The sequence below is a fragment of the Populus euphratica genome, unplaced genomic scaffold (assembly GCF_000495115.2).
Source record: "Populus euphratica unplaced genomic scaffold, PopEup_1.0 scaffold87.1, whole genome shotgun sequence".
NCBI lineage: Eukaryota > Viridiplantae > Streptophyta > Magnoliopsida > Malpighiales > Salicaceae > Populus > Populus euphratica.
The window spans coordinates 1,276,433-1,298,107 of record NW_011499900.1 but is presented as its reverse complement, the minus strand read 5'-3'; the positions used below and the strand labels follow the sequence as shown (position 1 = coordinate 1,298,107).

The window sequence follows — 21,675 nt, the reverse complement described above, 5'->3', positions numbered from 1 at the left end:
AGATGATTTTAGGCTTTTGAATCGCTTGATTTTGATATCAGAAGCTCAAGATATTCCTGTTTGAATATCTAAAGTGAAGGTAGAGAATTCTACTGTAAGAAGGATTTTGACCCGAGTCTGCACTAAAAAAAACTCTATTTTTGGCCTAGTTTTTTTTTTTTTTCTTAGTTCATAGTCTCAGTCATATCACTTGGCATTTGTCAATTTTTGAGTTAGACCCGAAGATCCCTTTTGACCAACAAGATTATTGTCAGTTTCTGTTCTGTAGAAAGATTTTATCTCACTTTGACTTCTTCATCAAAGTTGTAGTCCTAGACACGTAGATGAATTTGAGCTTTTGAATCACTTGATTTAGATATCAAAGGCTCAAGATGTTCCCGTTTGAATATCTAACATGAAGGTAAAGAATTCTGCCGCGAGAAGGATATTCACCCTAGTCTGCACTGAAAAAACTCTATTTTTGGCCTAGTTTTTGTGATTTTTATTCTTAGTTCATACTCTCAGTCATATCAGGATTCTCGACACTCGTTAGTTTTTGAGTTAGACTTCGAGATCCCTTTTCACCAACCAAATTACTTCTAGATTCTATTCTATAAAAAGATTTTATCTCACTTCGACTCCTTCATCAAAGTTGTAGTCCTAGACACATAGATGAATTTGGGCTTTTGAATCACTTGATTTTGATATTAGAAGCTCAAGATATTCCCATTTAAATATCTGATATAAGGGCAGAAAATTATGTCGCGGGAAGGATATAGCCCAAGTTCGCGGGACTGATTCAAAGGATTTTTTTTTTACCAAGGACTGAATTGAAAAATGTTAAAATGAGGGATTGAATTGAAGAAGGATATTGAAAGCTAGAGAAGGGGACTGGATCATCATAAATGACAATATTTTTTCCACACCGAATAAGGAAAATGAGACTTTGCAGCTGCAACCTCCATCTGATTTCTTTCCTTTTTTCGTTGCAAATTCCTGTTGTTTTTCCTTTATCATCATGCTTGATTTTTGGAGCTGCAACCATGATTTTTCTTGCCTCATTTCAAAGGGAGCAGCTGGCGCTATGAAAGGAAAGAAATGAGCCATACCCTCCACTAAAATTGGAAAGAAATCAGACGTAAAGCACCAACACAAAATCAGAATATTGCAATTTCCTTCGTGTTTTTTACACTGCAAATTAGCAGGGATTTGCGTCCTAGGATTAATGCATTGAATCCTTCCTAAATAGAGACATATTTAGACTATATATAAGCCCTTTTAAAGACCTAAAAAAAGAGGGGGGGAAAGGGGAAAAAAACGGAGGAAAAAAAAAAACAGTAAAGAGAAAGACAAGAAAAACATGAGGCAAAGTAAAAAAAAAAAACACAGTAAATAGAGGGAACTTCCTTTCTTGCATTCTGGCGTTATTGTGAGGAAAGAGGATTGAAAAAGACAAGACAGAGAGGGAGCTTTGCTGCTAAACCTTAACAGCAATGTTTGAGTGTAAAGGATTCACGATGAGGTGACTCGCACACAAAAAAAAAGATTGTTGATGGAGAACAATTTCTAACTAGAAACTAAACTCGATAAGAAGTTTCTTCTAAACTAGAAAGATTGATATAAGAGCATTTTTAGAAAACAAATATTTTTCTTAGTTAATTTTATTTCATCCTGTTTTTATTCTCGTATTCTTTGTTATGATACTTTTCTAGTTTTTTCTTCCATTTGAATATAATACTTTTTCCCTAGTTTATTTTTCTTATTGAGTATTGTTAGGCTTTCCTAGTTTTTTATTATATATAGTACTTTGGCAAATACGGACATGATGAAATAGAATTGAGTATTTTAAAGACTTTATAGTGTAATTAGTTTCTTGGAAGAAGTCCATGCATTGAAAGGGCTAGCCAGAAGGTAGCCAAAAGCAAGATACAAGAAAGAAAAACATAAGAAAAAAGAAAATTACAAAAACAGAAAGCAGACAAAAAAAGAAAACAAGCCAACAGATACAGATCAGAAAAGGAGCATCAGGAATGAAGGAGCTGATGCGCCACGCTTGAAACCTTGATTTGGTGTTGTTAGATCAATTTATAATACCTTCGGTCCCCATAATTAAATAAGTGCCAGCAGCCATGAAGAACTTATCTACACACTTGAGTCAATTCGAGAGACGATATAGAACCAAGGGGAAGCTGTCTTTGAAGGTCACAGTTCCATCATTGAAGATGACCTTGTTCCTCGTAAGCCATATACTCCAGCAAACACAAAAAGAAAGCATAGACCAAGCCTCATGCTGGGATTTTCAAAACCACCAGTTTAGGCCACTGATGTAATAGATCATCAACCACACAGCAAGGAAGACAACCACTAATACCCCACCAGTGCAACAATTTCATCCATAGTTACCACACTGGTCTACAATGAATTTATAGTGTTATTAGGTTTTGAGGGTTTTGGCTTGCAATAAATTCCTTATCTTTCACTCCCGTCCGAGTCAAATTTGCAGAGGATTTGCCATTAGGGGATTTGTATCTCAATGCATCCTTGTTTCTGCCTTCCAAAGAATGGAAGAGTGTCGACTTATTTTTTAGTATAGTTTAGTTGGTTGCTCTGAGAATCAAGGTTTCGTGTATCTTCTATTCTCGTATTTCAAAATGTCAATGTACGTGTTGTAAACTTTTTGCTGATAAATGGATGGTGTATGTTGGGAAGTCTCGTCACCAAAGTCGAGAGAACCGGAGGTCCTTGCTATAAACTTAAATGACGACAATTTTTCATGTCTGAGGAGGCTTTCATCTGTCAGAACCTTGGGTCTGTCAGGAAATATTCTGACAGGACCAGCCGGAAATATTCTGACAGGACCAGCCGCCTAAGGGGAAGGCATTGCTCATCAGACGCCTTCCCTTATTTGATTCTTGCCCAAAACATGCCTCTTCTGTTTCTCACAGGACTGCGTAAAATGACCGGCTTAGATGACGAGATTCACCATGATTCCTTCCAAGAATCAATCACCTTGTTTTTTTTCTTCATAAGCAGAAGAATAAGGCCTAAGAAGGCACAGAGCAACCCAGACGGGCGACAGAAGATACAACAGAGCCATGGTTTGGCAGTCAAAACGAAACAAAACCACATTGCAGTCATTGAGTACAGATAGAGGTTTATCTTGTCCCCAAGCTCATGCCTTCGTTAAGCCATGAACTTTGTATCCCATAGACTTTCAATGATTTTAAAACTCCAGCCCCTGCATAAAAGAAGCCAGAGCCACAAAGTTCCCATGATGACCATAACAACATTCAATCAACCTGGAAAATATGAGATGTCAGAACCAAGCTACACGAGAGATCTCTTCTCAAGTACTCTTGTAATTAAGTTCTGTTTTGGAAATAAATCAAAGCTTCCGTATGAACAACATATCTGGAAGAGAATAGGGATTAGTGGATAGAGAAAAATACTTGCAATAAATCTGGAGGTAGATAAAAATTAATCTAGGAAGCAGCGTATCATAATAGAAGGAAAAGTAAGTATACCAAGCAGCAAGTAGGGTAAACGGATAGCTTTTGTAGAAAGTTTCTGAATTTGTAGAAAACACTTCCTATACCTTGTTTGTTTTTGCGTTTCAAAAATATATTTGGAAGAAAATTAAATTTTTTTATTTACTTCAAAATAATTTTTTTTATTTTTTCATATCGTTTTGAGATATTCATATAAAAAAGATTTAAAAATATATTATTTTAATGCATATATAGGAAAAAATATTTTAAAAAAGAATCACTACAACATTACCGAACAAGCTCTAATCAAACTAACGCCTATGCCTCAATTTTTAGTTTTGTTTATATCATTAGCATCTCTATCTCTATTTTTTTATTTTCTTTATGTGTATAATAAATTAATTTAATAAATAAAAAATTTCAGAAATATTTAGATAGCTAGGTTTTTTCTTTCTTTCTTGCAAACATCACGATATACCCCCATGCTATTTGATGTCTTAATGAACCGTTTTCTTCAAATTATCACTGAAGTGCCTCTAATAATCAATAATTCGAGTTGGGGACATTTATGCTTCTTAACAACTAAAAAAATAGCAAATTGATGCAAGAGCTTTTTTAAAAAAATTTATTTTCTTATTGAGTTTAGAAATTTTTATTTTTTCTTCAATCTAGAACTTTATTTTCGTTGCAATTTTTTTAATAGGAAGAAAACCTACCTCTAATAGCATGTGAAGAAAATACTGCTGATTTTTTATTGATAAAATGAGAAAGGTACAACATCGTGCAATATTAAACAAACGAACAAAAAAAATTAATTATATGGGAAAATCTAAATCCTAATAATGAAGAAAATACTCTAAATCCCTATACAAGAAATCTCAAGTAGTTGCATCTTTTCTTTTCTGATCAGGTGACACCCTTCCATTTCCTGAGTCGATTTGTCGTTGCCTGTTGTTTGCTTCTTGCTGCGACCTGTAGCAGGCTAGCGGCAACCAGAAAAACTCTTGAACTTGGGTGTAAAACCACTGCGATACCTGACAGGTCTGCAGTTCTCTCGAGGAACTTCAGGCAATTCTGATATGCTAAGAACTTGAATCTGCTTCCTCTTTTTCTCTGTTATCGCATGGAAAGCAAAAGCATGAGAATAATATATATTGAGATCTTACAGGACAAAAACAAGGTGCATTGCCTGTAAGGAAACTAAAATAAAGATGTGAGAGATTTGAAAGTCACCAACCCTTCGCAATTTGCTCATATCTTTCGTGAAATTTCCTTATCGCCAAATTAATCTTCTCCTCTTGGGAGACTCCATCACCGACTGCAGCTTTTGTCGACGTCTTCTTAGACTCGATGATTTTAGCTTTTGTTTCGGAATTTGTATCCTTCCAAGCATTAATGTCCTTGTGCCTGTAGACCTCCTCTAAAACCTTCATGTCCTTGCCTTTACCATGCCTTTTCTCCTTGATCTGTACTGCACTGAGGTTTCCTGAAGATACTTCGACTCTTTCCGCACCTGATTAAAACGAGTCAAATCAAATTAGTTGGAAAAAAACTGTTATAAAATATCAAGCACACCAGGAAGCTAGCTAGGCATGTATGGCTTACTTTTACGATCATCGTGGACACTGCTGAAAAACAATTCTTCTGACAAGTCAAAGTAGGAGGCTTCAGCAGCCAAGAGATCTTCTTCATCGAACGGAGGGAAAGCAAGCCCCACGTCTTGTTCCCCCACGTCTTGAAATCTTTTTCTTTTCTCGGTCCTCGTCGTAGGCACAATCTGTGAATTCTTCATGTTTATATGCTATCCCAGCAATCACTGCAATGATAAATGCAATCATTTCAAGATCATATATAAGATTTCGTTTCAAATACTCTTCAAGTTCTGTTTTGAAACAATATTCAAAGCTTCCATTTATTACACAACATATCTATTCGTCCAAAAATAGGGCACCATGTTTTTATCCAAAACTAGGGTAAGATATGATTTCTTTTATACAACTTTGAAGCAACAATATTTTCGCATCTGTCCCCTCAAAATTAATTCGACCCTACTTATTCCTAAGCCTTCACGTGTAACCTTAGTCAATGCAACCCTTCCAATACGTACAGTCAATGCAACCCTTCCAATACGTACCAAATTAAGCTCTGTCAGTGCTGTTGTCTAAGCTATGGCTAGCCACTTCAACCTGAATAGTTTCATGTTTGTCGACAGATCATAAGATCTGAAGAATATGGTGTATAGTGGCATGCATGAATCTCAATGGTTAGTTTCTAGAACTCGACACGGGAATCATAGCATGTGAATAGTTATTGAGAAATCTAACAAGAAGAGATAGAGAAGTAGAGAAGAATACTTGCAGAAAACTTGGAGGTAGGTTGAGATTAATCTAGGGAGCGAATGATATTACAAATGGTAAGCAGGCTAGAGGATATATAGCTTCTGCGCGAAGAAAACTCTGTTTCCGAATTTGTAATGGATAGATCATGTTAGGGTTAGAAGGTGGTTAGCGGGGTTTGGGTGTCCTTTCGTATTTTTTCTTTAAATTACAGTGGTGGCCCCTTGTAGAAATCGATTCTTAATCAAAATAGTTCCTGTATTTTATAACCATATTTTTTAGCAACTTTATCTCTATAACAGATTGATTCAATAATTAAATAAATAAATCCAAAAACATCTAGATATCTATTTTTTTTTTGGCATACATCAAATTAAATATACCCCCGTCTTATTTGATTAGTATTAATGTTGAACCCCAACTATTTATCATGTCAATTTTATCTCGAGACTATATTTTGCTCTCTTAAATGCCACTTCTGTTATGATTATTTAATGAAAAAAGGTTAGGTTCTCCCCATATGATTTCATTTCTTACAAAGAAAAGGGAGAAAAAGTACAATTTATATAGATGCAGTATATAAGGATGGCAAGTCATGAAACACATGGAAAGCCTTAAATAGATGGAAGAAGCTCTTAATTAAATAAAGAATATGAGGATAAAATTGATGTAGAAAAGTTTTTGTTGGTAAAATTGAGGCTATCTTGGATTTTTAAAAATAAAAAATAAAAAACTTTCATTATTATGAGTGTTGTCGAATAATCATGGTTAGAGCTCGCAAAGGAGGACATGTTCATGGCGTAGGAGGATGGTTTATAAACGATGAGGTTCTGCCCTATAATTGTTAAGCTCAAAAACTCATGATTTAGGCTCTGATTGGTAGGATCGGTTGAAGCAATCTTGCAAGAGACAAGGCAAAATGGAGACATGGAGGAATAAAGGGTCGTAACAGCCTTTGACAAATCGAGACACGGAGGAATAAAACTTGGTATATTAAGAGTCTTTCTATATTTATGGTGTTATTGGTCTTTGAAGATTTTAACATGTAATAAATCCATTTTCCTTCACTTATACTTGCATCAAGTAGTATCGAAAGCACAATGATCCTCGATGGTTATTTGTTCTGCTGTGTTCTGTAAAACAAACATGGCTAGAGGTAGTTGCCAAACATGATGAGCTTGTATAGAAGGGAATGAGGAGATTTTCCTCGAGAAAAAGACATCCAGAAACCAAGGTGTTGTTTCCATCTACATCAGTTGCTGTCATTCGAAATCCTAGAGGTGGGACCTGTGATTAGTACTTAAAAGTGTATTTTTTTAAAGGTTTTGTATCATTATCTTGCACTTTAAGCAGCAATACTCCTTAACTAAAATATTTTTATAATAACAGGTCGGATACCATAAGATAAATTTAATTTATGGTGATTGTTCATCTTAAATGCATGCTTGTCACACAAATGAAAGGATTGATTGATGAGTTCAAGTACTCAAAATTTGAAGGACAAAGAGAAGGCCAAACTTAGAAAAGACATTCTCATTCAACCCAAACTAGAACACTATTCGGTCATTGGGTCATATCTGGAGCTATAGATCTTGGATTTAGATCTGCTCTATATGGATGGAAAGCTAAGACATAGGCCCGAAACATTCATTTGAAGGCAAGACTCAATTCAGTTGTTTGAAAGTCCAGATTTTAGCAATAACAGAGAAGTCTGAATCTGTCCTGCAGCCCAAACACTGCTTAGTATTTAGCCCATATCTCGAGTCCTAAAAGTCCAAATGACCATGGTTTTTTTTCCTAGAAAGTTGAGATAATTTCCTAGAACTTTTACAATGTAAGTTGTTGTTACTCAATTTTGGACCCTACATGTTGGAGATGGTGTATACCTATTTTGAACTTAGTGTAGGAGTTTAGCTCATGTTTGCTAGAAGTTTGACAAAAGCAGAAAAAGAAATATTTTTTTTTGAAACCCTGTTTGAGCTGTTTTTTGCTCTCTTTATCCTTCCTTTTTGTTGCCAAAATCATCAGTTTTCTTAGGTTGATCAGGAGTCTTCATAATGCTAAATTCATTTTTTTTTATCTAGTCTTTAAGGTTGAAAAAATCCCTCATAATTTACACTAAAAATAATGGTTTTGCTGCTGTCGTAATTTTTTGTTCCAACTTAGGCTCTTATTCTAACTCAGTTTCGTACGATATCTGACCATCCTAGATATATTTTGTCACTCATTACATGTTGAAAAATCAACGTACACCTTTATGAGGTCCTAGGGATTATTTTTCTTAGGGTAGATTCTCAATCAGATTTGGATGCTCAGCTTTATTAGATGAAGAACTATCTTGACCAACTAGATTTCTGCTAGATTCTGTTCTCTAAAATGATTTTATCTCACTTCAAATCCTCCATCAAAGTTGTAGTCCTAGACATTTAGATGATTTTAGGCTTTTGAATCGCTTAATTTTGATATCATAAGCTCAAGATATTCCCATTTGAATATGTAAAGTGAAGGCAGAGAATTCTGCCGCGAGAAGGATATTGACCCGAGTCTGCACTAAAAAAAACTCTATTTTTGGCCTAGTTTTTGTGATTTTTTTCTTAGTTCATACTCTCATTCATATCAGGATTCTTGGCATTTGTCAATTTTTGAGTTAGACCCGGAGATCCCTTTTGACCAACAAGATTATTGCCAGTTTCTGTTCTGTAAAAATATTTTATCTCACTTCGACTTCTTCATCAAAGTTGTAGTCCTAGACGCGTAGATGAATTTGAGCTTTTGAATTACTTGATTTAGATATCAAAGGCTCAAGATGTTCCCGTTTGAATATCTAACATGAAGGTAGAGAATTCTGCCGCGAGAAGGATACTGACCCAAGTCTGCACTAAAAAAACTCTATTTTTGGCCTAGTTTTTGTGATTTTTGTTCTTAGTTCATACTCTCAGTCATATCAGGATTCTCGGCACTCGTCAGTTTTTGAGTTAGACTTCGAGATCCCTTTTCACCAACCAAATTACTACTAGATTCTGTTCTATAAAAAGATTTTATCTCACTTTGACTCTTTCATCAAAGTTGTAGTCCTACACACGTAGATGAATTTGGACTTTTGAATCACTTGATTTTGATATCAGAAGCTCAAGATATTCCCATTTGAATATATGATATAAGGGCAGAAAATTCTATCGCGGGAAGGATATAGCCCAAGTTCGTGGGACTGATTCAAAGGATTTTTTGTTTGTCTTTTTTTTACCAAGGACTTAATCAAAAAGTGTTAAAATGATGGATTTTTTTTTTTACCAAGGACTGATTCTCGGAATTCGTCATTTTTTGAGTTAGGCCGGAAACATTCATGGAAAGGTAAGACTCAATTCTACTGTTTGGAAGTCCAAATCTTAGCAACAACGGAGAAGTTCGAATCTGTCCTGCAGCCCAGACACTATTCAGTGTTTAGCTCATATCTCGAGTTCTAGAAGTCCAAATAACCACAGTTTTTTTTCCTAAAAAACTGAGACAATTTCCTAGAACTTTCATGATGTAAGTCTGTTCAAATTCTAACGTTATCAATGACATATCTAGTAGAAAAGAAGATAAGGATTGTCACCAATTCAAGAGTTGGTCACTCACTCAACAATTAGTCATCAAATCAATAGTTTTCAATTTTGGCCTATAAAAAGAAGCATTTTCCATGCATTTAGGCATCTTGGTTTTCAAATCAAAATCATATTCTTACTCTCTCTTTATTGTAATGCTTTAAGTTTTGTTTATATTAATCTCTTATTTATACTTCTCATTCCCTTTCCTTTACTTAGTTATTTATGTTTTTATCTTATTTATCTATGTTTCTAATGAGATAATATACCATTTTTCCATCAAACCCATGAAGAAAATTAATAATCTGCGAGATTGAAAAGGGTGTGACCTTTTGTGATCTTGTTTTTGATGAGATACATATAGATTGGTATTTTATAATAATTTATAATTTTTATTTTAATGATAATTATAATATTAATTATGATATAAACTATGATAACAGTGATGGAAGAGATGAAGTTAATGATTTTCTCATTAACAAGGTAGAGTTTAAGTGCAAAGATATCATGGGAGGTGTTCAAGAAAAAAAAATTATTTGATTTAAGAGATGTTGATTTTATTTTTTTTAAATCATAGAATATTATACATTTGATGGTTCTTACTAAAGAAATAGATATTATTGTATTTTAAGAAAAAAGAATGAGACGAGATGATTTTGACACCAGCTACTATAGATTAAAGCCAGGAATTCCGTGTTCAAGATTTAACAACTTGAGTAAAGTACTCGAGGCCTTCCTTGTTCTAAACAGTTATTCAAATGATCTACAACAATGCCATGTTAAAGACTTAGTTTTCTTCATAGCCTAATATAATTACTAGGACTTGTAGCAGCATCCCAAAGGACATCCTCGCATATTGCAGCAGCCGCTGATGCATGGTGGAACGAGACTGCTAAACCTTCTACAACAATAAACAAAAATGGAGATAACGGATCATCTTGACGAATAACACGGGTGATCTAGAAGTCTTCGTGTAGGAGATCCATTAACAAGAATAGATAACTGAGTAGTAGAGATACATGCATATATTAATCTTTTCCATTTAGGCCCAAATCCCGTATATCTCACCTTTGTTTGCTTCTTATTGCGACTTCTAGTGGACTAGTGGCAACCAGCAAAACTCTTGAACTTGGGTGCAAAGCCACCGCGATACCTCGCAGGTCTGCAATATTTCTCTTGAGGAACTATGGGAAATTATGATATGCTAAGGACTTGAATCTGTTTCCTCTTTTTCTCTGTAGTCGCGAGGAAAACAAAAACATGAGAATAATATATTGCGATCTTACAGTACAATATTAACAAGGCGCTTTAAGGAAAATTATATACAGACATGAGAAATTTAGAAGACACTAACCCTTCGCCATTTGCTCATATCTTTCAAGAAATTTCCTTTTTTCCAAATTAATCTACTTCTCAAGGAAGACTCCATCAACTACAGCACCTTTTTGTTAGTGTCTTGTTGGACTCGATGATTTTAGCCTCTGTTTCTGTCCCCGTATCTTTGGAAGCATTGTCCTCCTCTAAAGCCTTCGTGTCCTTGCCATTACCATGACGTTTCTGCTTGATCCGTACTGCATTGAGCCTTCCTGAAGATCCTTCAACTGATCTTCTGAACCTGATTAAAAAGAATCAAATCAAATTATTTGAAGCAAAAACCAGTATAAATATGATCATATCAAGCAACCAGGTAGCTAGCTAGATAGATATGACTTACTTTTATGATCATTATTAAAAAATAATATAAAATATATTTTAGAACTATATTTTTATTACATTGAATTAGTTTTTTATTTGATATTAGAGCTTCAATGACTTAATAATCATGAATTTAAATTTTATTATGTTTATTTATTAATAAAAATTAAATATAAAATAATATAAATCTATACATGTTTCTAACCTAAAAACTTTTATTTAAAAAATAATATAAATTATATTTTAAAATCTCAACTAACTATTAAAATTACTAAGTTGAATTGTTTCTCGAATGTAATTGCTAAGTCTACTGAAAAACACTTTTTCAGACAAGTTGGAATAGGAAGCATCAGCAGCCATGAAATCTTCTTCATCGAAAGGAGGGCAAGCAAGCCCCACGTCTTCTTCTTCTTCCACGAAGTCTTGAAAAAGTTTTCTTTTCTCAGCCTCCATTGTAGACACCGTCAGTGAGTTCTTCATGTTTATATGTTATCCCAGTAATTATTACAATGAGAAATTTAATGATGTCAAGTTCATGTATAAGATATATTTCCAAATGGCTAGTACGGGAAGTATCAATGGAAGAACTAAGAGAAGCTGCATGTGACCGTGATGCGACAAAATCTCCAGGACCAGAGGGTTTCAATTTCAAGTTCTACAAGAAGGCTTGGAGCTTGATCTGTCATGATGTGAAGGATTTAATGGTTCAATTTCTCAGAACAGAGAGGCTTCCAAAGGGTGTGAACCTTGCCTATGTAACCTTGATTCCAAGGACTATATAAGGTATCTAAAGGAATCTCCGACTACATATAGACCGATTAGCATGGTTCATGGGATATACAAAACAGTGTCAAAGGTACTCTCCAATAGGATGAAGCGTGTCATCCGAGACCTTATTAGTGATAGTCAAACAGCATTCATAGCAGGTAGACAGATTATTAATGGGTTTATGAAATAGCTAATGAAGTCGTTTTTGACCTAGAAAGGAGTGGAGAAGCGGTTATGATGTTCAAAGTAGATTTTCACAGAGCTTTTGATAGTCTTGTAGGAGTACCTTCATGAAGTGATGGGATATACATGTAATTTGGTAAGAAGACTTATTTATGAGTGTCTTTCTAGCTAGTTCACAGCTTTCAGTTCTTGTCAATGGTTCTCCAACTGGAGAGTTCTGTGTTGGTCATGGTATTTGTCAGGGCGACCCATTGTCTCCATTCTTATTGAACATAGCAGTGGAGGGTCTATCGGTGTTGTTTCAGTAAGTATCAACTAATGGTATGTTTAGAGGCATCCAATTGAGGAATTAATGGAGATTTTATCACCCACTTGCGATATCCTGATGATACTCTAGTAGCAAGGCCATTTTAAGTTATCTACTAAACCGACTGCAAATATTTCTGATATGGAAGAATAATTGACACATGGTGCCTAGACTTGGAACTTAATTTGACGAAGGAATGTCAGGGCTTCTGAGTGGGAGCAGATTAATTCTCTACAACGAAAGTTGAATGGTGTTCAACTTGCACAGTGGAAAGAAGATGTTAAAATCTGTAATATTGATAGGAATGGAAAATTTATAGTGAAGTCTTATAGTTCTCTGATTAACAAGTTGATTTTTCAAGGAGCTCGCTCATCTACTTGAAACATTTGGAAGGAGTGGCACAGTAAAAAAAAAACAGTTTTTTCTATGGTTAGCTGTACAAAATCATCCGTGAACAGAAGACTTTATGCTCAACCGACACCCTCTTTCATCGGAGGAGCAAACATCATGACCGTTTTGTGCAGCTGAGATAGAATCAACAGATCTTATTCAACTACTTTGCCTCGGAAACTATGGACAGTTTTTTTTTTAATGGTTAGGGAACCACCTAATTTTTAATCAAATACAGCTGGATTGGAAATTAGCTGATATTGCAGGTAATGATTTGCGAAGAGATGCGGAATAAATTCGCAAATGATCCGACCATGTTAATCATCATAGCTATGTTCTTAGATTGATTGTTCACCGTTGTAAATTTCTTCTTTACCTTATCATAGGCTACTGCTTTACTTGAACTCACCTTGTTTTTCTTTCTCGGCCACCCTCTAAATGGCTAGCTTTCATGAATAATATTTCCCTATTACCATTAAAAAAAAATGAAATGAAAAAAGAGTTAACGAAGGATGTCAGTGTTTACAGTAACTGCACCGTTCAGATATGGGACATCCGGCAGAGAGAGATCTTTCTATCTGAACATTACGAAACCAACCAGAGGTTCTACAAGCAGCAGCAAAAATAGCAACTTTATTAGATTAGTTGGAACCTATTCTATTCAATAACTGGGTGCGCTAACAAACATACAAAAGACATGGGGGTGATGGCATGCATTATACAACTCGCTGCTCGTACATTGCCCCGAGTCACATACTTCTAAGTATAAATAAGCAAACGAAGAAATGGATGGAGAACTAGGATATACAAAGTATGCCACGGTTGAATTAGGAGTCAGACTGCTCAGATTTCAAAGTTGCACCCGATGTAGATGCACAATTCCCATTTTGAAGACACAGGCTGTTGGCCACCATAGAATCACTAACCAACCCAACATCATTATCTAAGTTGAGGGTTCCTCTGGCCTTCCGATTACTGATGAGGATGATATAAAAGCATCAGTTAAATAGAACAACACAACGAATAAATAATCTTGTATTGTAGATGTTGCGATAAGGAAAGTATACCTGTTCAGGCGGTTATTGATAGCATTTAGGTCTTTTGAAGGGCTCTGGTAAGCATGGGTGCTCTCTCCAACACAAGCATAATAACTTTTTGAGCTATTTGAGATTAAAGCATCCATCTAGAGTCAGGGGAAAAAAAAAATACAGATTACGCGGATGCAAAGGGAACAGGGAATTATCAAAGTCTGTCTTGACATTCAAGAAAGCAAGCTTCACATAGGCCATATAACTTCCAAGTCGGTGGAAAAATTAACAGGTAGTCATCAAAAATTCCCCTCGTGCTTGCTTCATCTGTTCTGACAGGCTGGTCTAAATGCAATGTTGGGTAATCCTTTAGCAAGGAAATAGAGACAAAAGTAGAATTGAAATCGTTGGAAATTGAGAAGTACCTTGGATGACCGCAATGGAGAGACATACACATTATGCGCTGACGATACTTTCTTAGGAGACATATCGGGGAGACTTGGAAAAGGTGATACTTTAGGTGATGCAGGGCATTGACCTTGTTGGGCAGGAGAGAAAAGAGAGGCATGATAAGCAATGGCTTAACTGCAAGTGCAAAGAACTGCAACTATAGAAACAGAAAAGTTCTTAAGAAAAAACTATACCATCTTTATTATTACCAACTTCAGGAACATTGCTGGCTTTCACCGTTGTTCCAGCAGAACCAACATCCACCAGCAAAGGCTTTGCAGCCGGGACAAAAATTTCATTGTAAAATGTAATAATATCCACATGATCCTGCCCTGTTCTCTGTTTTCAGACAATTCAAAAGATTAAACATCCCCACAATACATTACTGCAACAAGAGTGGATAAAAGTCAACATACCCCATTATGGCGTGCAGATGACCAGTCCACAAACACACTGCGGAAAACCAGTGTTTTACAATGTGGCTGCCTCCTATAATTGTATATAATTTCCCGGAAGGTCAGATTCAATTTAGAAATCTGCAGGCAAAAACATGACGGGGTAAGAGAAGTAGAAATAAATGGACAATTACATAGCAGGTAACAAACTATCATGAGTTGCTAGCAGCAAACCTTTGCAACTCCATAGAAACAGCAAAGAATGATCTGGTCAATATGGCGGTTGAAGAAGAGAGATGTCTGGTGGCTTAGTATAAGTTGAAAAAGACGATAGACATTTTCTCTAATATGCTGCTGAGACGGTTGTAGCTTTTCAATCATACCATTAATTCTGACAGCAGCCAACTTATTAATCTAGGAAGGACAAGAAATATGCAACATGTAAGAGTGACAAGCTAGAGAGATAATAATGAAACAGAATTTTATTGTAATCAAATTCCAAAGTGATGCCACGTGGCAAAATGGCGATCAAGAAGAACTACTTCAGAGCAATATATTAGTAATTTACACCTTGAAGGCACTAGAGTGGAACTTAACAATCCTAGCATAGGGGCAATAGTAACCATAACCTTAATATCCAACAACCGTTATCAATACCCTTAACAAAAGAGGTTAAGGTTGATGGCAATCATCACTTTGGCAAATCCATTAATTTAAAATTTATACTGGATATACATCAATCAAAAAATTGAAATATGTGAAAATGTCACAAGGAAAAAGGTAAGTTGAACTACTCTAATTTGAGCTTGAAGCCATGAGATGCCTCCACAACCTATGAAATAGCCAATCCAGCTGAGTTCAAGTTTCCTAGATGCTGTTTTGAACCAAGCTTTCAGCTCTTGAAACATGGCTTGGCCATAAACAACAAGGAGATCAGCTAATCCCAGCTTTGTTATAAACTTTAAATTCATTGAATGTTGCAGGTAAAAGTCAAAATTGATCAAGATATGAATTCACATTGATCAGAAGAGACAACTGGAGGTAAATCTACTAGCCATGTAGAAGGAAGAGAAAGACAGTAAATTTGTAGCATGTACTATTTGTTAGCACATTTTTAGTGAACTAGCAACTTTTTGACGGAGTTAATACCAATGTATTAGAGTACATGTTCTGGTACAGTTTGTTGAATTCAATGAAGTGAAATAATACAAGTCCTTTCTTTCTCTCTCTCTCTATTCCCTTCTTTTTATCATCAATTTTTCCCTAATTTCTTCTCTGCTGAGCCTGTACCCTATCAATCACACATTGGAAATTGCAAGTGTGACAGTTCTGAGAATAAAGAGATGTTAAATAACTGACCGAGAATACTTCTTCACATGGCTTCCTAGAATAGTGGCTCTAAAGACACCTCCCTACACGGCTCTTCATAACAAATGAACAGAAAGAAGGGCCAGCAAATTCAAAATTATACACATTTGGAACCTAAAATGCCTTTCAAAATTACACACATTTGTAACCTAAAAACTTATGTTATTTTTTCAAGCAGGTCAAACAATGAAAATTTCAAATTAAAACAGTGTCTACTACCTTTGTAAAGAATACATTGATCCCAGTTTCTGCACATGTTTCCCCACCTCCTCCAGGGTTTGGACGTGTTGGACTGTAACAATTAGAAAGGCACAGAACTCAAAATTGGAAAATAGAAAACACAGATAGACAACATATATACCACTTTGTATCCCCTAAAACTACCAAACCTTACCTGGCAAAGGCAGACTGCAAAGGAGGAGGTGGTAGCTTAGATTTAAGATTACCCAATAGGCGGTCCTTCACTGGTGATGTGAAGGAATTTCGCTCTACCAACACACTTCGGAAGTCTGTGCAAGGTCTCTTTGGAGACCTGAGATCTCCATTCTGACCTGAAAAATTGATACAAGACCCATGTATGAGTGATATTTCTAAAACTCTGCTAGTAGAAGGAAAAAAAACGAGAAGACTTCACCTGATCCTGGAGAAGTCTCGTGCTTTTGCAAAGAAGGCACAGGAGGCAAGCATCCAGATGAAAAATTAATATGCATGGCAATTGCATCCAATGATGGCATTGGTTCTGCTAATAATCCAAGTCGATTTATCTCTGCAGAAAGAGCCGGTCTTGCAACTGTCAAAGAATTGTAGAGTGAGGATCCTTTTTCCCACACCATGCTATCCAAAAGTCGCTCTTCCAAGGAATTCAAATGTCGTCTCAACTCCCGTGGGAGGGATTCCTCATGCCTAACAAAACTCTCTATCACCTTGCTAAGATCAAAAGCTGTAATGCCTGTTCTCTCCAAAACTGCAGGAAACAACATCGTCACTGTCTTATAAGTTGCCACAACTAGCTCAGCAGAACATGCCAGCATGCATCTATGGAACCTCTCATTAGTTAATAAAGAGGTCAAATTAGATGCATGCAGTATTTGGGCCTCTGCTGTGCACATTGATTCCAAAACCCTGTAATATAACTTGAGTGCCTCCAATCTTCTTTGTTCTGCCCATATGTTGTCCATTAGGTTTGTACTTTGCAGACTTCCAGTCACACAGCGTTCTCCAAGAGAACTACTTGGAAATATAGCCTCCAATATTATCTGTGCTCTACGAATGACATCATTAGTTACATCCTTATCACATAACAACAGGAAGCGCTCCAACTGTGCTGAGGGTTTTGATGGAAGTGGGGAAATGATTGTCCGAAGCCACTTTGCAGTTGTCATTGCAGTGCTTACAGGTGTGGTTGCCATCTTCGAGTTTGCACTGCCAGGAATTCCATTTGCATGAGATGCAGGAGAACGATGAGGAGATAGTGGACTTGTGATTGTCTTTGTTGGTGAGGATATTAAATCAAATTTTCTCTACACAAACAGATGGATGATCCTATTAGATCAGATTTTGACAGAACAGAGGAATATCATAAATTATTTTAACAATATGTGTTTATATATGCATTATGCATCAAAATTCACCTTGGCACCAGTTATATTCAAGGAACCTGCAGATACACTCCCTGAACCAAGTAAGCTGTCCTCCTCGTTAATAAACACCCTCTCGTCCAGTTCAGCCTTGTTACGAATTGCATCATCATAATCCTTCTCTAGAATATTCAAACTGGATTGCAGGGATGATTCCTCCATCAAATCTTCATAATAGATCAAACCATCTGCATCCAAGAGAACTTGAATCTCAGAGGAAGGAGAGAGAGAGAGAGAGAGAGAGTTGTGATGATGTAGATCTGTATCCAAGACAACAAGATTTTCAGGGGAGAGGGGGAGACTGGGAGTTGTCACAATCTAGATGGAAACATTTCAAACACACCTGGGTTGATATTCAGTAGGTTTTCATTTTTGTACTCAGAGGCCGGATGGGGCTTCTTCTTCAAGATATTGGCTATTAAATTATTGGTAGTTTCCATTGATTTCCTCAATACTTCTTCCGAAGTGTCATATTTATTGCAGAGTGAAGCAAGCAAATCAACACCTTTGTCTCCTTTCCTAACTGAAAAACACATAAAAAGAACAAGACTCCAATCAACAAGTTTCAAATATAGTTTCTCCCAGAAATTGAGGAGAAGATCTACCAAAACTGTCAAAAGAGCCAGATCATTACCAAACCATTGAGAGTCATTGAAACTAAAATTTCTGAAGCGAACTGGAACATGTATAATCAGAACAGCCTGATGAATATTTGTGAAATTGAAGGAAAATGTTAATTGATATGAAATACTTCATCATCTTATAAATGAAGACAAAAAAAAAGTGCAAGTCTTAAAAGTTACTACTGGAACAGATTCATGTAATGAACCACTAAATACAAGACATGACTAACAAAACCGGAAACATTTTGTCTGTATATTTCATTTGCGGTGTTTCTTTCCATTATTCCTTTTAACAGACAAAAGGATTATTATTCCCAACATTTCTAACAATTCTTCTATTGTATTGTATAAACTATAAAGGAGCAACACAATTTTTTTCTCAAAAAAAAAAATTAATGCTTGCGCCTTTTGTTTTTATCAAGCTAGCAATCTAGTATTTGTTGATGAAGTATAGTAACATAACTCACCAGTACAGAAACCAGACCATTTGTGCAAGTGACCAGATCTTTAAAACGGCTGAATGCATGTACCCGGAGAGCCAGAAATAGCAACCACCCAAAACGATGGTGGTCTGATACATGTGTTGCTTCATTGGATATTGCTGGCTGTTTATCAGAACTTGCATCACTTGTCAAGAAAAGTTCCCTGCATGCACGCTTGTAGTGCCTTGTACCATGAAAAAAAGATATAATGCTATTCAGGTTCAATAGTGATATGAAGAAGCAAAATTGCAATCAGAAAAGCAGTTTCAATACAAAGAGGTACTATTATCCTAGAGATATCAGAAGGAAAGCAAAATAAACCAGCAAAGACCGCAAATTTCCTGAAAACATGGTTCCTGTACTACTTTTTTAACCAAATAATTCCTGCACTACAGTCAACAAACAAGACAGATCTATAAACCATCAAACACAGTTGTAAATGCAATTAGAACAACAGCCACCTGCTTAAAATGCTCAAGTGCACAAAATTGGCTTGCAGCTCTTTTGCCTGGTAGAAGAGAAACAAACATAAAACGATGAATTCTGTCTTAGAAAAATACACAAGACAATGCAAATAAAAGGGAATGTTAAATAAACCCTTCTTAATGATATGATAAAATCTCAACCATATCAATACCTCAAGTCTGTTCTCCCAGTCTGCACCATATATATTGCTTAAGATTGGACCAGCCTTGACAATAAAATGGGGTAGCTCTTTAAAGAAGTCCACAATGCTGCAAGATATTAATCAAGATGATTAAAATTAGAAAAATTCAGAATGAAGAGCTAGTTAAATTCAGATGGATTAAAAATGGAACGCACTTTAGCTTGGCTAATCTCAATATTTGGCATAAAGTAAGCCCAGGATCATCAGACTTCTGCTGTGCATCATCTCTATTCTTCTCGCTCAACCTCTTAACAGAGTAAGAAACAAATGCAAACCAAAACCTCTCTGCTTCTTCCGACTAAAACATCAAATTTGAAACCAATTAGATCTTCAACCTTTTATCATGAAAAAAAAACAGCAAAAATACATAAATAATATAAATAAGAAGATAAAATATGTACTGTGCCATTCCCAATAGATGAAACATTTGTCATCAGAAGATGTTTCGTGTCTTTGAAAAGCTTAATAGCCTGCGTACAAGTGTTCTCATCCAATGCTAATCCACTCTGCCATCAGATCCCATTTTAAATTCCAAATCAACAAACTTAAGTGAATAAATAACTAAAAACAAACATAACACACTCAGAAAAAAAAGCATGCTAAGGATCCTATACCTTGCAAAAGTCAGAGAATCGAACTTCAACCGCATCACTGTACCCTTTCACAGTTTCCCCTCCATCATTACTTGAATGACTGGTTGTCATGACTGTAGTTTTGTTTTCTTCCATATTCTTCAGAGCAGCTGGACTCATTCAAAACCCTAATTAACACAAACACTACACTTGATTATAAAAAATTTAGCTCCTTTTCCATTCAATAAAAACTGAACTGAATAGATCCGATATTTAGCTAATTCCTTAGTCAACACAACAAATCAACTAGAAATCTACCAAATCCAATAATTCAATTCCAAATCAGTTCCATCTTAAACCCCAAATTTCAAAAAAAAAACAAAAATGAACTTCTAAAACATGATTAGGTAGCATTTAGTAACTACTATTCCAGCTCTCTTTAACCCAAAAACAAATCAAGAAAATTTTTAAGAAAAGAAAAACAACTTTTAAATAATGTCAAGAAAACCCAATTTAGATCTCATTCAATTTAACCAAACAATTAAGCACACACAAAAAAATATTAACCCCAAAGAAAATCAAATTTAAACAAGATAAAAGAAAACTTACAATACTTATCTCCAGATCTTTCAAATCTCACTGATCTACAGATCCAACAACAAAACCTTCTACCTTTCAATTCCACAAGAAAAAAAAGCCACCGTTTTTACCAGATCGAATTCAAAAAACCACAAAAGACTTTGTTTAACTCGTGAAACCCTAAAAATTAAAAATTAAAAATTTCCCTCCTTCTTTCTCTCTCTATCTCTCTCTATCTCTCTCTCTCTGTGAGACCTCTTCTTGGGGAAACCCTTATCAGTCAGGTCTCTCTCTCTATCTCCCTTTCTCTTTCTATCACTAGCGCGGGAAAATCTAACAAGGCTTTTTATCATACATACATGACATGGTGATATACATACATGGAGAACCAATGGGGACTTGACACGTTATGATAGGAAGGTTGTTTTACCGCCAAAATTTTCCCACCGTTACGAGATTCGCTTCGAGGTGAAGATTCGCCTTTACGGTAGTGTAACGGAGTTAATTGAAGATAGAGTTGCCTGTTAGGGTTTTTTGTTTTTTTTTTTTGGGGAATTGTGAACGGCCCACCCGTGTGGCTGATGGCTTGTGGGGCCATTTTAAGGCTTTTGTTTTTGTTTTGCTTGTCGTTTCGTGCCAGTAGGTTAGTGAAATGGCACCGTGATCTCTCCTTCTGTTTTTTTTTTTTTTTTTTTCAAATTGTCATTAAATGAGATTGTAACTATAGTTAATTGTTATTAACTGTTATTTTAAATATTAAAAGCCGATATCTATGTATTTATTTATTTTTGAAGATAGAAATAAAAACCGAAATTGAATGGTTAAACATATAAAGATCATTAACAATTATCTACTCAAATTAACAATTAAAAAAAAAACCTAAAAGATGAGAGGTTATGACGGTCCCTCCTCGTACAACATAGTCCATTGAAATGTTGTTCTTTTTTTATTTTTTTGGTGTGTTTTTTTTATTTTTTTAGTTTAAATTTTTAAATTTATTATTCTGTATTAAATTTTTAAGATCAAATTTTATAATTTATTTAATTTATTTTTTATAAAATTATTTTAATTTTATGAATTAAACATTATATTTAACAGATTGATTTAGTTGACTTAAACTTTTTCTCTTTTTTCTAATTGATTT

At 35.4% G+C, this 21,675-nt stretch overlaps 1 protein-coding gene and 1 long non-coding RNA gene across 5 annotated transcripts; one reads left to right on the top strand and one right to left on the bottom strand.

Moving 5' to 3' along the window:
- The first annotated feature begins 5,178 nt into the window (after positions 1-5,178).
- Positions 5,179-13,305, top strand: LOC105132736 (uncharacterized). Its single transcript, XR_843632.1, has 3 exons — positions 5,179-5,189; positions 8,214-8,218; positions 13,250-13,305. It is a non-coding gene; the product is annotated as an uncharacterized LOC105132736 (long non-coding RNA).
- Positions 13,238-20,853, bottom strand: RBR1 (retinoblastoma-related 1). 4 transcript variants are annotated; one of them, XM_011036406.1, is made up of 19 exons: positions 20,562-20,853; positions 19,995-20,140; positions 19,782-19,886; positions 19,536-19,678; positions 19,351-19,447; positions 19,175-19,221; positions 18,699-18,897; positions 18,243-18,309; positions 17,952-18,131; positions 17,603-17,796; positions 16,606-17,491; positions 16,366-16,522; positions 16,191-16,263; positions 14,838-15,017; positions 14,625-14,744; positions 14,418-14,547; positions 14,184-14,296; positions 13,798-13,913; positions 13,238-13,705 (listed from the first exon to the last, which is right to left on the bottom strand). In XM_011036406.1, the coding sequence occupies exons 2-19, from the start codon at positions 20,130-20,132 to the stop codon at positions 13,558-13,560; spliced, it is 3,093 nt and encodes a 1,030-aa protein (XP_011034708.1). In that variant the 5' UTR covers positions 20,133-20,140; positions 20,562-20,853; the 3' UTR covers positions 13,238-13,557. The 4 variants fall into 4 exon arrangements, with proteins under 4 accessions (XP_011034708.1, XP_011034706.1, XP_011034705.1 ...); XM_011036404.1 differs by having other exon boundaries at positions 14,403-14,547; positions 19,995-20,156; positions 20,562-20,852; XM_011036403.1 differs by having other exon boundaries at positions 14,403-14,547; positions 20,562-20,852.
- Between the last annotated feature and the right edge of the window lie 822 nt (positions 20,854-21,675).